The sequence below is a fragment of the Cinclus cinclus genome, chromosome 9 (genome assembly GCF_963662255.1).
Source record: "Cinclus cinclus chromosome 9, bCinCin1.1, whole genome shotgun sequence".
Lineage (NCBI taxonomy): Eukaryota > Metazoa > Chordata > Aves > Passeriformes > Cinclidae > Cinclus > Cinclus cinclus.
Genome location: NC_085054.1, coordinates 24,058,304 through 24,075,981, shown reverse-complemented (window position 1 = coordinate 24,075,981; position 17,678 = coordinate 24,058,304). Strand labels below are relative to the sequence as shown.

At 37.7% G+C, this 17,678-nt stretch overlaps 1 protein-coding gene across 1 annotated transcript in view; it reads left to right on the top strand.

Annotated features, from left to right (window-relative positions):
- Positions 1-7,068, top strand: part of LOC134047144 (von Willebrand factor D and EGF domain-containing protein-like) — a 161,844-nt gene extending 154,776 nt beyond the window's left edge. The window contains exon 28 of the mRNA XM_062498093.1: positions 7,007-7,068. Coding sequence (XP_062354077.1) covers positions 7,007-7,068 — 62 coding nt within the window. The remainder of the gene's footprint in view (positions 1-7,006) is intronic.
- Positions 7,069-17,678: the final 10,610 nt, after the last annotated feature.

Here is a 17,678-nt window from a genome sequence, read left to right as displayed (position 1 = left end):
AATTACTGCAGCTCTGTAACCACTGCAGGTTTTTACACATTGGGTTTTCTGCTGTATATTGTGTTAGGTTTATGCCTGAACTCAATAATCTTAAAGGTCTTTTCCAGACTAAAAGAATCTGCGATTCTATTACGTGTAAAAGTCAAGCATAATGTGGTTAGCACCTAATTCTTCCTCTTATTTGTCAGAACTGTCCTATGCTGCCAGTAAAACTGGTACTTTCAAAGACATTTCTAGACTCAACATAAGAGGCCTGACTCATCTTTTTCTCACATGGATGCTGACATCAACCTGCCAGACAAAATAAGTACTTTTAAATTAAATCATTTGAAATACAAGGTGAAAAGGAGAGGTCAAGGAGAAAAGGAAATGGAGTACCCATTCTGTATACCCAAGTGGCATTAAGCACAGAAATTTTGTGTGCCTGCTAACCTTAGAACCTGACCCTGTAAATTCTACTTGTTCAGACTGACCAGGGTGGCTGGGTATTTGCATTTGAGGGGATTGGAAGACCTGGAATGGGAAGAGATCTGTTATTGCCAATTACATCCAGGGTCACTTCAGTTTGTGTCTGCCATTAGCTTTACAGCAAAAGGCTATGAGGAAAATACCAAGGCATTATCCCCTGTAAAGGGCATTATCTCCTTTATCTTCCTTCCCCCTCACACTCGAAGAGCATAATTACTTATGGAAATCTTGTGTCAGCTAACTCCCAATGGCTGTGTAATTGTTTCTTTGTGCCAGCTGTCTTCTAGTTCAAACATGGGAATGTTTAAAGTTATTGATGGCATATTCTTCACTCAGTTTATAAAATAAATAAACAAATCGTGCTTGCTCCTGTGAAAGGCAAGTAAGACTAACATTAACAATTTCTGCTGTTCTATGCAGGCACACAAGCCAGGTAATTTTTTATAGATTTATCTAACCTTTGAAACTTTGCTCCAAATCCCTTCATTTGCAAGTCATTCTGGTTTACTATGTCTTCCCATAGTGGGAGGTTAAATCTCTTTTTTTTTGCTGTACTAAAGGGTCTGGCTGAAACTCCCAGGTCCCACAGCAACCCCAAATTTCTGTTTTTTTAAAGAGAAAGAGAGAAGACTATTGTCAGAGAACAGATGGTGAGGTCTTACAATGTTGCTCCAGGGTATTCACAGCAAGGCAGGGGCGAAGCAGGGGAACAGGAAAGTCTTCATCCTCACAGATGTTAGGTATAAGTTTTGCATAGAAGTGTAACCCTGAAAGTAAGTAATGTTTCATGTTTTAATGGGAGGCTATTTCCTCAAACCCCAGACTCAATGAAACAAATGTATTTATCTGTCTAAACATGAAAACCCTCCTGAACGCCTTGCTCACCTTCTCCTCAGCTCTCCTGGGCTGCAGCAGGCTGAAACCAACCCCTGGTTACTCTTTTTGTAGCTCTTGTACTGCTTTTGGCCCCTGTCCCATCTCCCAGCAGCACAGGGACAGTGGGCCAAACCCACAGGCTCTGCCAGAACCCGTGAGCTTCTGGCAAGGAGCTCTTTGGTTCATCACTCTACTCCCCTGTGCAAAACTGCTTTGTCACATTTAAGCTCCTGAGGTTTCCCTGAGCTCAGCACCCCCATCTTGCTTGGATGTGTATTTCCAAATTCTGTGTTCCACTGTAGTAGCAGCAAGGCTGAATTCAGCCTAGCCTAGATTTGCACCACTTTAACTAAAGACTTTGGCTATTAAACTCAACAACAGAGAAAAACATTCACATCGTAAAATAAGAAAGTAGTAGCTGCCACGTATTTTTCATTAGATGAAAATATTTCATATTTATATTTATTTATTCTATGACATTAAATTAAATCAAAACTACCGTTCTTATACTATATTTGAATAAATTAATTCATGCTCTGTATTAATTCAATGTTTTATATGATTAATCTCAATTGTTTTAATTTTGTTAATTTCAATAGTTTCTGCTTCATAATGCAATAGTTTGCATTTGATAATACTGCGTCTCACTCTACAAGTAAAAATTCAGAGGATAGGTTTTTTCAACAATCACTCTGTAATCCAGAATCCTTTAGGGCAGGATTGTTTCTTGGGGGCTTTTTCAAGGGTAGGAGATGATTAGATAATCCCAACTTCATTCTTTGTTTTCAGCCTGTGAATTCTCCACTGCCTTTACCAGGATGGTGGTGATGGAAATGCAGATACAGGTTTCATCTACACCCTGACCCTCATTTTTTCCTCACTGACTTCCTAACACTTGGAGGGTGACTAAGCCACAGGATGCACAGAGACTTCCCCTACTATTTTCTGGACATTTCCCAGATGGAACAGATTGTTGAGATAGCCAGAGTAAGTTCTTAAGCCAACAAAAGGGACAATGGGCAAATATTAAGAAGTCATCTTGGACATCTACTTGAACATCTTTCTGATTTATCTTTCATAAGAAGTCACAGACCACCTCCATCTGCTCAGTTTCTAACTCACAAAGGCCTGAGCCACATGGACCATTCAAGAAGACGTTTGGAGGCAGCAGCTGCCACAATTCCACTCTAAACACTTTCTTTCTTCAGTCTTCTACTAAACCAGAAAAGGCAAAACATTCTCTACTTTTAGGTCTCTAATAATTTAACTATTTACAACTTCAAATACTGATGTCTCAGATTTTCTTGTCACCTTTCACCAGGAACAAACACAGAGATCTCTATCACAAGTGATAACCCAAAAGGCTTCAAGCTTTCAGTAGATGAACCCATTGACAGTATCCTAGAATAGATTTTCCACTCTCCTGCAATGAAAATTGGAAAAGTCTAAGACAAAATAATTTCATGTCTAAAATATTTTGAAAATGCCTCAGAGAGTTATAATGGGCTGTAGTATCAGAGGTATCCACTGTATGTTAAGGAGCCTATAACCAATTTGGAACAGCTCTGCTACATTTTGGAGATGCAATCACACAGGAAAAACTCTACCTCTTTTGCAATGATGCACAGTGAAATTGCACGTCCATGTCATGCAGTGAATTATGATTTGTTAATGCGACAATCAGTCAAACTCACAATGACTTTCCTGAGACATCTGTGCAGGAAAGTTTATTTACAGTTTCACTGGTCCCTGGCTGCAACTAGAGAACTTGGCAAGAGCAAAAGAGACATTCAGTAGACATTGATAATGGATAAAACACAATAGTCCTCCTTTATCAGACTGTAAATAAAGAGGTCAGTCAAAAGAATAGTTTTCTTCCCCGCTCATCTGTAACTGAACAGAATGGCTTCTGAAAGAGAATCAATAAAATAGGTCATTTGTCCCAACAAATAAGGTGTGTGGGGGAATGCACACGTTATCCTTGATAAATACCTATGACTTTGAGGGGCATAGTTTAAGGAATAATGGTCAATTTTCAGACTGTACTGCAAATGTAGGGAAATAACCTTTTGGAAGAACAGGTTAAAAAAAGTAATTTGAAATATTCAGAGTGTCTCAACTATCGAAAAGAGCAGTTTTATAGATGAGGGCTCTTCCATTAGAATCTTTTTTGTCTGACTCTGTTTTTAGCTTTTGTGACTTCAAAATTATCCAAGAACTTGCCTTTCTGAAAAGAAAGAAATGGTATCCCAGGGACACCATGTTTTTCCTTCAGTGATTTCCTTCCAACTCTATATTAGACACCCAGTTTAAATCTCCATGCCTGTGGCTTCCCCTTGCCTCCTGTGCTGGTAACATTTTTTCTTGAGATCAGAAAGAAACATTAGGCCAAAGAAATGAACATCTGGCAGCAGAATCTGATCACCCTGACAGATACACCCAAAACACAACCCAGTAAAATCAAAAGGATTCTGACCAGGGCTACAGGTCTGTTGTTTAAAGCTCTGAATGCAGGATCAAAGTATAATTCTAACAATTAATTGTAAAGTATAAGAAGGTTATAGTTGTGAAGGATGTTCATCATTAAAATTCATGCTGCTGTCTTCTGTTCTAATATTATTGAACCCATACTGGCTCCTCATTGCCCTTCAGAATAATCTCTCTTTATTTGCACGTTATAAGTGTCAAGCTTATGGCCTTATAATTTCCTCAGTATTCTTCCTATTCTCTCCCTCTGCCTTAAACAACATCATAGGCAGGATTTCTTCAAGCTTTCCTCTGTAACCCTTCCAAACCTTAAAAAAAGTAAATAATTTTGAAAATAATGCTGTTTGCATGCAAATTATAGCTCTGGTCTTTTAACATGCAGGGATAAAACTCTTTCTGTAATTGGCATTTATTGATTATAATTTTAACATAAGCTTAGCTTGTTAAATTACTTTGCTGAATCTGTACAGGATAATGCATACATAGCTGGTGTCATTTTTAGTGTTTAGTGGCTTAGCATCCCTTGTAAATACATTTATGAAATATTCATTTGAACTTCAGCTCTGCCATTATCCTCTGTGATGTCAATTCCAATTTTCCTCCAAAATTTTTTTAACTTTTCTCCTGGCTGAGTTCTTGCTTTTCTGAGTACTACAGAAAGAAGCTGGGGAGGGGAGGGGTAGGGAACAGAGAGAGATAGACAGAAAGAAAAGGATGGGAAAAGGAGGAAATATTTTCCCTTTTTAAAATTTATTTGCATCCACTGAGAATCATGGAAAGTGCAGACAGAAAATAAATCCCAGTACCCCATCGAACACCCACGTGTACCAGACCGTCCCCAGATGCTATAGGGGTCTGCAGAAAATCCACTTCTCTTTGCATCACCTGCTCCTATTTTATCCACTCCCAAGGTGAACGGAAAATCAGCTTCCATTTTTCTCCTGCCCATATTCATATCAATCAAATAATAGAAATATACACAATTCTTTCTCTAATAATATTATCACACACAGTTCTCTCTCTTCCTGCTTACCATGCAGTGGAACAAAACCTGCTTGGGCACAAGGAGCCTTTTCTGCTGACAATGCAATCCCTTTTGGGAAATGGTTTCATTTTAGTGAGTAAAACTCTAAGAATTTTCCAATTGTAAATCTGTCCTTTCAAGGTTCATGGAGGAGCTGGAGTAACACTCCAGAGATAAGATCCCTGTTCTAGCTTGAGTGTGATTTCATTCCTCCTCTGCCCTCTCCACATCCAGAATTCAAACTTGCCCCCTACCCTCTCAGAAAAAGGAGAAATTCTGAGGTTTGCAGCTCACAATTCTGTATCTTATGGAGATTTTTGCAACAGACACCCAACAAAACCAAGTTTCCTCCTTAAAATTTGTTTCAAGAAAACAGCACTTTTACCTTTTCAAGGTGACAGGAATACATCAACAAGTTCACAGACCAAGAAGGCAAGTTCCTAGTTCCAGGTCACTGGAGTCCTCAGGAAATAGCCACTGACACAGCTGGCTGTTCCAAAAGGAGCACCTGAAGGTCACCAGCACATGCAGGTCTGTGTGTGTTCTCATTCTGGACATGGTCTGGGGCAGTGGTTTTGTCACAGCATAAACTCTCACTACTTGATTATAAATACTTTTATAATACTCTTTTGTCGAGCTGGTTAAAGTCTCTCTTTAAGATGTGCAGAGTAGCATTAAGAGGCTGTTGGTTTCCCGGCCCCATAGCTGGGAAATTTGTTATAGATATTTAGATTTTAATATTCCTTACTCTTGCAAAACCTCAACCTCCTCACTGGCATAATAACCTGACAGAACAAACCCAATACAAATTCCAGGCGTTGTGAAACATGATGCCATTGGCCTTCCAAAGACATTATAACAGTTATTACGACTCTGAGAATCACTTTTGGATGGCTTAGGATCACACAATGTGTTTTCTGAAGGTGTTTGCCCTGGTCTGTCTCTGAGACTTCAGATCTCAACACAAAGACTTTGCACAAACTTAAATCTGTGTCAGAATCGGAACCTAAGCGCAACAAACTGGAATTGTGGAATTTGATCCACCACCCCTTTAATTTTTGAAAGTCAATTTTCTGTAGGAAAAAGAAAAATTCTCATAGGAATTAAAGTAAATTCACTCAAATCTGGTGGAACATCCTGCTCCATCATGAAGGAGATTGGCCACAGACATGTCCACTTCATTTCAGCTCTGTTTTAATGGTGCATGGTTGGCAATTTCCTATACTCCTCTGCCACACAAGAAAATGTAAGAAACCACTTGTTGAGTCACATCTGACTAGTTTTTAAGGCATTTAATTTGACTGCCTATAAGTAGGATACAATATTCTGGCAATATTAATAGAAGGTTTAGCTCATGAGATCTCATTAAAATACTGTGCTGTGTGTGTTCTTCTTGAATTGGTGCCCTCTGAATTGGATGTTCTTTTTCCTCTATGCCAAAACAATGTCATAACAATGAAAACTGCTAATGAGGATGGAAAGCCAGCTGAAATTTGACTAATTGCTTTTTTCTCTCTTAAAAAATAATAGAATGCTGATTCTTTTATTAACAGAATATCTTCAAATTGATGGGCCTTTATAAATGCAGTGGCATTCTAGATAAAACATTTCTCTGATTTCTTTTTTCCTTGGGATAAGTAGTTCATTACTGATTCTCTATGACCAGGAAATCACATTTTCTTATTTGGTTTCCAGAGGTGCAAAGTGTGAAGTTCACCAAATTCTCCCATTTATTTATTTATTTTGATAGCATCACCTTTGGAAGTACATATTCAACATATTCTTTTCATCTCAGCTCGAGGTCAGCTCCTTTAACAGCTGTTATTTATTTTAATTGGAACAAAAGAAAATCAATTTTGGCACAAATCTTGCCCAACCATCAATGTCCAGAATGTATCCTGGCTTTCAAAATTAGGCTTAGTACTGATCCATTTCCAGCTGAACTAAGGTCATTACTTTGTCAGTCTTCTCTTTCCCCCATCATTGGAAAAAAAAAAATGGAAAAACTAAAAATTGCAAATATAAGAAACACCGAGGCATGAGGAGCCTATGTCAAACCATGTTTAATTTTCAATATTTCTAAATACTCACATCCTGATTACGAGACTTAGAGCAAGTGCATTTCTAAAGAACTTCATCTCTCATTTGTAGCCCTTTGTAAGCAAAACTGTCAGTTTGGATGCAGATACATCAGACCAAATATCTGTGCTTGAAGTGGTTATGCTGGTTCAGCATGTGAGAAGAAGGTAAGGCCCAAACCCACTGTTCCTTATGGTAACAACAAAAATAATCAGATGTAACTGGAATAGTTTACAGGTAAATGAATAAAGCCTTGTTAACCTTATGGAAGATGTAAATAAGGTTATAGAATATTTGAAAGGAAATTTAATGACTGCTCAGCTGCAAACTAGGCCTGTATTCAAGTTTTGTTGTTTTTTTTCCTCCCTTTTTTATGCCTTACCTTCAATAGGACATGTCTGACTACCAGGTTGGTTTGCAAGGCTGTAGCACATCTGGCAGCTGGGCCTGACCTGGCCATCACCCCCGTGCAGGTCTACGAGTGCAGTTCATGCCCTGCATCACACTAAGACAAAACAGTTTGGGTTTCTTTCAGCCACAGTCATTGCCCATACCACAAACACTATTCCAGTCAGATGTCCTGGCTGGCCCAGTCTCAGGAGGCTGCCCCATCATCTATGTGTCCTGGAAGGCCAGGGGCAAAAATCAATGTATTTTCATTTCAATTACATACCATATTAAGAGAAATCATGAAACTCTTCTTTAGATAGTCACTTAATTTTGTTAATGATAATTAGAATTTAATATCACAATTAAAGTTCTGTATAGGTTTTTTTAACTAGCACATTCTCCTACTGAACTACAGGTCCTACATCAATATGAAATCATCTGATGTAGATAAGTAAATGATGTAATTTTTTATATATATAAACTATTTAACTAAACTTTATAGCCTAGGAGAGTAAGGTAATTATTTTCTGAAATAATTAAGAGAAGAAGTCTAAATGAAGGCAGGGATAAGACAAGATAAACTGGAGTTATTGTCTGCAGGTGCTTCCATTGAGGAGACTTCCCTAACTAGGTCAAGAGTTGACCTTTTGGATCCATCAGACCAGGATTACCAGAACTGTTTTAAAGAATTTTTCTAGTTGTGAATGTGCAAATTATGATATTTGTCATTTCACAAATGAAGTGAAAGTCTATTACACTTAGAAGAAAATATTAAATAGCAATAATAATTTTAAAAATTGAGCTTCCTTTTTCACATAAATAAGCTATTACACAATAAATCAGTCCTGACATAAAAAGAAAGTAGAAAAAGACTTTGCAAATGATGTATGTCCAAAATGCCAAGTCACCAGTGGCACGTACAAACTCTCGTGTCTCTCTAGCCATGATTCCTCTCACAGTTTTTAAGACTGTTTGAAGCACTCTTCAGTTTCAGGACTTATTGTGCACAAAGTCTGATTGGCCACTCTGATATGGACGTGTATTGCTTTGATGTGAATAAGGAAATGTTCTGAATAAAAGGGACTTAACAGGTTTCCTTCAATCTGTGAGCCTTGCTGAAAGCTAAATTCAGTTCATAATTAAAATTATGGATTTCGTGGTGTCCAATATAAATTACATGGCTTATGTTATGTGAAAGCAAATGAGCTGCTACTCCTCTGAAAAGTTAAAATTATGAGGGATATGGAAAAGAAAAGCTAACTTAGAAGCATGGATTATAGTAAACTGTACACATACCCACATTTTTGTGAAAAACTTGGGATAATAAGCCTCCCAATAATTCATTTATCAGATTGGATTCGGTGTATGTGAGCAATCTGTATAAGCTTTAATCAACTTCTCCAAGCCTGTCAGTCATAGAAACCTCACAGTTTATCAAAGTAATTGTTCAAGTATTTAACTATATTATTAGAGCACAGTTTTGACTTTCCTAACACTGAACATAAAGTCTGCTGTGAGTAAAATTGATACTTCTTGGTGCCACCTTGATGAGTGCAGGGAAAAGTTAGCTCAGGTCTCTCAGTGGCAGCATTTGCATGTCTGAAGGAAACTTGAGTCTCCACTGCCTGATTTTATCCCGTTTTCCTGAAGCAAACCCTGCTCTCCATCTAAACTCCAGTTTCCCCATGTCCTTCCTGGTGTGCTGTTCCTGAGTCCAGCCCCCAGCAGCTGCCTCCCCAAGTGGCTCCTGTCTCTGATTAATACATTTAAAGAAAGAAATCTACATTTTTCTGCCACAGCCCTGCACAAGTCCTGTCTTTCCCACAGCCCTGACACCTTATCACTTATTTCCCATTTGGCATTGGTGCAGTTGACTTTTTCTCTGAAATAATAATCGCTATTGTCTATACTTAATTTTGTCTTATTAATTTCAAGTTGTTTCACCCATTTATCAAAAAGGTCTTTGATTCTATGCCAGCTTGCAGTGCCTCCAAAAGTGTCATTGCTCAAAAATGTGACATCTCATTGCTGGGACATTAAGGAAAGTGGTGAATAGCAGAGAAATCAGGACCTACAGACTATTGATAAAATTATTCCTTGATAATGTTTTCTCAATCAGACCTTGCTCCTTACTGACTTACTGTGAATCATACTTACTGGCATGACTGTCTGAGTCATAAAGTGAAAAACATCTGTTCTTTGTGGGCAGAGTGACTTCTTCCCTCACTAAGCTTGAGGAGCTTTTAAATTGCTTGTTTAATAATTTATGTTAGCATCTCCCCAGATAACAATTTAGATTGAATCTTTGGCTGTCATTCCCTTGCTTTTTCCTATTTTTTTCTCATCTAAAGACATGTACTATGCTTATTGGGACTATTTATACCCTTGGGGAGTTCTCAAAGCAAATCACTGTTGGTTTAGAAATCACATCTTTAAATATGCTGGGGTGACTGAGGATTCCTTGACCTGGAAAAGCTGCTTCATGTAAAGACCTCTTATTTGCTGAGATGTTCCATATGGGAAGTTAGTACATAGCAGATAGTGTGCCATAAATGCAAATCCCAGATTATTGCCCACCCATTTAACCTTGTAAACAGACCTTAAATCTGACTTTTCAGAATCCAAATACTCAGTTCCTTCCCTATTCTCCCTTGCATTCATGTTCCCTTGCTAATTCTGATCATGTCAAACCTTTTGTCACATTTAACCTTTCTGTGAAGAGTGAAGAAGAGACACTGAGCACATCAGCCTTGCCTGTGTCATCTGCAACCTTCTCTCCTCCCTGCTGGATTTACCACTGCATTTTGCTATGGGAGTTAAAACTCAGGCTTTGCTCTGCTTCTGTTATGAATCTTTGAATAATGGGAACAATACAGTAGCAGTGACATGTGAAATTTCTCAAACAAACCTGGATTAAATGGGAGAGGAGCAGCCTCTTCCCTCCTTCCAGCAGCAGCTGATGGGGATGCTCTAGGTGACTGCACCTGAAGTTAACTGGGGAAAAGAATGCAAGGTGATTGCTTCTTATCCACTTTAGGATACTTATTTCCTCCTTTAAACTTAATTTTTGGTCTTCAATTTATTCTCATAAAATTAGAGTTAAATATTCATTTTCAATCTTTTTTTCTCGGAGCACAGACTGAAAACACTAAGGAAACAGAGTCATGGACTCGCAGAATGGTTCAGGTTGGAAGGGATGTAGTTCCATCCTTCCTGTCCTTTAGTTTTCTTTGTACCAAGAATCTGCAAGGCAAGAATTATTTACTGTGGAAATACTGAAAATGTCACAAATCCAGTCAAATTGGCTGATGTGAATTTGGGGAAAAATAAAGGCCTCACTAAATAACTCTTTTTTTTTTCTTTTTTTTCTTTTTTTTTTTTTTTTCACCAAGTAAATAGTGCCTGGAGTCTGATTTTGCCAATGTATTTGGAAAAGCTGGATGGTCCATATTTGTTTAATCAAGTTATTCTGCTTTCTCTGCTGTAATCTTTAGCATTGTTCCCATTCGTGCAGTTAAGATTCCTGGAGGAACAATATTCATTTCCCTAAATTATTCATCATCTACATTCTATTTCTTACATTTATATTGCCAATTGATTTGCAATTCATTTTGTGACATTTTTGGTTTACTTTGTTTTGGACTTCTGCTAAACAAAGCCTGCCAACAGCATTCCTCAGAAGGCTAATGAACTCGCTAGAACTGCAATCACTCTCTTAGAAACCTTGTGCGTATTTTTAATTTGTATTGACTCTGAGAGATCCAGATAATTTAGCAAGTTCCATGTAGACACGAAGACAAATGTTTATGCTGACTTTTACATTCAAACCTGCCATTAGAGCACATTTGTTCAGGGCTGCAAGGGGTGACCCAAACAAAACAGGCTAAACAAACCTTGTTTCCAGTGGGAGCACACTTAAAAACTTTGGCATTAGTCCCAACGGAGACTGAGACATTCATTTGTACATCATCTGTACAACATGGAATTTTGTGGGAAGTTGAAATTGATACGGTATCTGTTGTCCTAACTGATACTATCACACTTTCCTTGTTGTTTTTGCCTTCCTAAATGGATTAAAGTAATAGCATTAATTAAGCCAACAGAATTAATTTAAGCTAAACAATGTTATCTGGTTAGATATACATGGTACATAATACTACATTACAAGCCATCATGATGGTGTATTTTGCCAGTAAGAGTTTAAATATTAATGTGCTAAACTTACTTGTCTCTTGAATGCTTATTCTAAGGCAGAAAGGTACTGAGAAGTATAGCAGAAAACAATAATTAAGACGAGGTAAATGTTACAGAAGTTATTTTTAACTCTGGAATTTACCAGTGAATGGAGCAGTAACTGGCCATCTATTCCCCAGGAATGAACCCAGTGAACACCTCCCAAAGATTAAACACACTATTGATTTCAGTATAGCCTGAAAATACACAGTGTCTTTAATAAACTATTTCTCATATTAAGGCAGTCCTTTTCTGCAGCTAGTGACCTTCATATTGCTATTACTTAGTTCATTTATACATTAAGAGACATTAAACCACAAATCAAGGGTGCTCAAGTAATCCAAGCTGCATTCAGTCAATGTACAAGTCAGTCATCTGTGGAGTTTTCTGAAAATACAGCTTGTCACTTTGTAAATTATTTGACATGTAAATGGAAGTAACATGAGATTAGAAAGGGAAAGTCAAATATAAGCAGTATCGAGCTGCACACATCTGCTGGTGAGACTATTTGTACATATATATACATATATTTATATATACATATATAAACTTACGCATAAAAGTATGCACATCTAACATCCAGGTAGACATTTCAGTATAAATGTATATATACATACATGGAAATATGTAATATGACAGAGACATGCAGGTAAATTTTTATTTGACCTCGATAAACATTTATCACATATCTTTTTTTCTCAAATCCTTATTCTAGCTAAACCTGTCTAAATCTGAGTAGGCACTTGTAGGAGTCTTTTAATATAAAATAAATATGCCATATATACACAAATAGTGCCTAGATAGCTCACTATCCAAAAGTAAGGAAGGGTATTTTAGGATCAAACTGGGAAGAAAAATTTGGATACATGATGCTAATATCAAGGTTAACCTGTCATATCAAATACAGATATACCAAGATTAAGAAACACCTTTCTTCTTGTCCTGAATAATAAAGTAACATCAACCTCTTTATGTGCTTTGTAATAGAGATTTCTATAAAAATGCCCTTCAGAACAGGTTCTTAAATGTATATGCTAGCATAAAATAAAGCTTTTCAAATCATCTATTATCTTGCTTTGGGATAAAGCAAATTCGCCAGTGTATTTAAAATGGGGTGATATTCATCTGACAACTTCTGCTGTATGAAAATGGGATAAGTGCCCTGAAATGCTTTCAGGCAAGAAGCCAACAATCTCCATGCGTTACACAGAAGTGGCAGAGTGATTTTTTTTTTTTTTAAGGTGCACCTGCTTTAGATGAAAGAAATTGAATTCCAACTCCATAACTGTCAAGCACCACCGCAAATAATAGAGCCTAAGCGGAATCATTCCAGCAATATTGCTATTTTCCTGCTGGGGCGATGGAGCAGAAACCAGCCTCAGCTTGGTGATAGCACTTTACGTGCATGCTTTGGGAACAGTTCCATTCATCATTCCACTGCTTAAGCCCTTTCAAAAACATGTTCTTCATTCCCGGGTTGATAAAACCTTTGGTTAGCTAAGTTAAAAGTGGGGTGTGGGGGGGTGGGGGGGGAAGGTGGAATGTGATTTTGCAGAATTACATAAATTCCAAAGGAATACTACAATGGTGCAATAAATCATTTGAGCGCTTACATGTAATATTTCTTACATGACACCCCATGCATGAGGCTGTTTCTTCTGTTGTCCCATAAGCAGCTGAATCCTCATTTCTTTTTTGCAGCTCTCAATAGGATGAAGAGAACAGAAGGACAATGAAAACAAACATTTGGGTATTGATAATCTGACTGAGCACGTTTTTTGTTTGGGAAGATGCAGTGTGAAGAAACTGGTAGTTCTCTCCCTTTTACCCTTATATAATCACACAGAAGAATAAACAAAAAAGCTGAAATCTTTCTCATACGTCAATAAACCAACATTTATTTTCAAATCTGTCTATGGCAAGACTCAAATTTATGATTGTGGCTGCAGTGACACTGTCATAACTGCTCCTGACAACAAGATTTCACAATGGTACTGACCACTCTATAATAAAAATTTAGTGCCATGTTATTCTGCTTTCATTAAAATTAGATGGCACAGATGAATTTCCTCTCTTTTATTTTATTTTTTAAATAAACATGTGTATTTACTCACAGTCTAGAGAAAATTTAATAAATTAGATCCTGATTTTACTGAGATGTTTCAGTGACTACGAGTGAAAAGACCTCAATCATGTTTAACTAACACAAACTCAGAGTCTTTCTGCTGAGTAACTAATATTTAGCTAAAGCTAAATATTTTTGTTTTCTGAGTTCTTAATGTGTCAGCATTTATAAGAAAAATGGGGGAGGGGAGAAGGGAATGTGAAGAAGGGAATAAAAACAAGTTCAACTGGAAAAAAAGAGTCCTCAACTGTCATGTTGGACAACTCGGGTTCAGTAAGGTAAATCCTAAACATCCTGGGTATCCACCCTCTCCTTTTGTTTGTCTCACTGGAAGATTCAAGACAAATATAGACTGAAATCTTGGATGTCTTGATTGAGGAATACAGGAGTTTTGATATTCCCTCATTCTTCCTGAAGAAACTTAGGGGTACGGTGACACGAGCAAGGATTGTTTGATTGAACCTTCGGGACTGCAACATTAACTAGGTGTAATATTTGATCTGACTCTTGCTGTCAATTTATAAGAACAAAAAAGCCTGACTGTGACATGTTTGAATACTCCAAATTAAGTCTTTTTTAAAAGCTTGGAAAAACTGTAGCTACTATAATTCACTGAAATGCTCATCCTTCCTTTCACCCTGCTTCTAAGAGTAGCATTTCCCCCCACATTTAACCAACAAAGCAAATTGATTTTAAATCCATGTATCCTGTTCTCCAATAGATGATTTTCTATTCTTTGTTTCTGAAGTTTCATTTGATGTTACTAGCTGCTCCAGTGTAAACAATATCCCAGATGCAAAAGATTTGAAAAGCAAATTACTCTCAACAATGCTTAAAAGTTTCCTACAAACATTTAGACAAAGGACCAGACTTCAAAAATCCTTCCTATATTTTACTAATACACAGTGCTGATCTAGGCCACAATCAGCAATGTTAATATGAAGTTTTTTAGCAGTTCCAGGAAGACGTTTTGACTAAAAGAGAACATTGGCACCCGACGTGTATCTACAAGATTAAATTTAGGGTGGCAATTACACCTTTCTTCAAGTACAGTCCCAATCAATAAAAAAGATTTCTATTACTTTGCCTCCCTGCTTACCAGAGACAATGCTAATGATCAAAACTGCTTGCCAAGATTGGATTAGAAAACCTAAAACAGCTTTCCATGCCTTGCAGTCTCTCACTGTATTTCTATAAGGGACTATTTGAGACAACCTTCATCCCCATCTATTTTTAGACAATTTAAAAATGGTTTTGGGTTCACTGAAGTTTGTTCATGTGTGGTTAGATAAGAGAAACAATTGTTAATAAATAGCAACACTCAAGCTCCAGTATCTGATACCAAACTATGGGTAACCTACAGTTGCTTTGGCTCACAGGCCATGTGTAACTCCCCTTTCTGAAGGATTAATTTGAAACTCTTCCTTTTCTCACGGTCACTTCAGCACTTAGCTGATTTGTTTCCCTTGATTGCTCAATATACTTTGCTAAAAACTCCCTAGATGTGACAATTACTTTACTCCCCGATTGCATATTAAACAAGCTATCGGATAAGAGAAAAAATATTCTTCAGAATTTCATACAAGTTTTACACCTTGTTGAAAGCTACCCAATAGGGACATGTTTTTTGAAAAAAAAAAACCTTATATTTCTAAACCTTGTCTTACAAGCCACTACTTCTGTTATATGTCCAAAAATACAGCGAGGAGCTAAAGGCAGAAGCCTTAGTAACTGCATTCTACCAAAAAACTGTACCAGATCAGTACAGTAACTTGAAGTTATGAGTTACTTAGTTCTAACTTCTAATTGTCATTATGACTTCCAGTATTCTTTGTTTGCTGAATACTTATTTCAAAATCCTGTTAAACCTAGAATAAATAGGGTACAATAAATCATGATCTCTTCTTATGGGAATAGTAAACAGAACCATTAGCAGAAGGGGGGTTTTGCTTAATGCAGACCTTTCTAAGAGCACAGTAATTGTCAGATTTAACTCATCCATGGCTTATAATATTCATTCATGTGGATATTTAAGCATTAAGTCACTGCCTCTATTCTTCTAGGATTTTCCTCGGGTTTGTGTTGTTTTCAAGCCAAAAAGTGCCCCCCACACTTTTTCTTCCTAGAAAGCAGGAGACTGCAAAATGAATAAAGAAGTTATTTCTTGGGGGCCTACTTTGCCACTATTAACCTTTGCCAAAAAGATGGGGCAGGTTACAATCTCCATTGAACTTAGATATATGTGCACATACATGCATCATCAGAGTACATCAGCTCAAAACCTCAGCTCAAAGTAGAAATTGCTTTGAAGCAAAAACAAAAACCAAAACAAAAAAAATGCATGTTCTCCCTGTAGAATACATAGATTCAACATCTTCACTTTTTTTAAAATAAGCAGTTTCGCATCAGAAATGTCCCACTTTTGGGTGCCTGCAGATCTCATTCCTTGATTTATCAATGAATAAGAACAGCAGAAGCCACAAGTTCTGACTGAGGGAGACCACCCATAGGGAGAGGAGCAGCTCAGCCTTCCTGCCAGAAAACCCTCTTCCCCATGGATCACTGACACAACAGCTGGGAGAGACAGAAATGAGAAAGTTTTGGGGCTCATTTCAAGCTGATGACAATTTGAGAGGATCTGCCAAGTCATATACCACATCCCAAATGAGCAAGACTTCGCAATATTACATATACATAAAGGAATATAGAATTATGCATGGAATTATTTTCCTTTTTAATTATTTAACTACAAAAGCTGTAGCTAATGATATGCTCCGTGGACTTTATACTACATCTTTATGCTCAATTAATTTTTAACATTAACATCAATTGGGGAAGGAGCAGGACTTACCAGAATATACAAAATATGCACAACAATATGTACCTCTAAGATTACTGTTTATACTTGGGCAAACTAATTCATGCTCAGGAGCCCTAGGTAGGAGCTGCCACATCCAAAATTAATGATCATTATTCAGAAAAAGTTGTCACTGCGCTTGAGAACAGGAGCTCAGGGGCAAGTTTGAATAGGAAGAAGGTCTCTGGTTTTCAGGACAGTCCTCTGTTCTCTATATTGGTGCCTATTCCTGCTGTGATTTGGGAGATTTTAGCCAGTTTCTCCCAGGGACAGGAACACAGGGATGCTCTGTGGAGTTCTTTTATAAAAGCTGCAGGCTCTGCACTGTCAGCAGAGGTGCAGGAGCTCCTCCTGCAGAGGTGAAGTCTGGCTCTGGCAGCACAGCCTGTGCTTGTCTTTTCTGCATGCCCACTGCCGTATCCAAGAGGATGTGTTCTGTCTCTGCTCCTAAACTGAGACACAAATTGCCTTTCCTTTCTTCCTCTGCCTGAGTCCCAGGCAACTCAGTTCCAAATTGACATCTTAGTTGACCTCTTCAGAGTTCAAAAAATTACATCCTTCTCTCTCTTCTCTGCATCAGACACAGTTCTCTTATTACTTTCCAGTCTGAGAGGTAACTCCACATCTTCCCAAACTCTGCGGCTAACCTGGCTTGAAGAAGCCTCTCTATTAAAACTGGAAAGTGACTCCAAGGAAAAACCCTTGCTTAACAAACTCTCAGTCTGAGCCAGAAAAAACTTCTATCCTGATGATCATAACTGTCAAAGTTCTTTTGTCCTAATTTTGCTCTTGAAATTTTATTCTTCTGTCATGACAGTGCTTTGGGTGGAATCAGCCAGTTTCCCAGATGATTTCATTGCCACCTGGCTAGGTTTCTTTTCCCTTTGTTTAGAAATAATTTCAATCTAGACATGCAACTGGCTGGCATTTGTACTGTATCGGGAAGATGAGAATAACACACGATGGGTTTACTGAGAGGACACAGAGACTTTTAATCAGTTTGCCTTACAGCCATGGGAAGAAAGAAACCCATACCTGATATGCTCTCAAGTTCCTGCCTTTTTCCTTTCTTTTTTTTTTCCCTGAAGCAGCTTTCAGCATGCATTATCCACGACTGATTTATTAGATTGTCAGTGCTG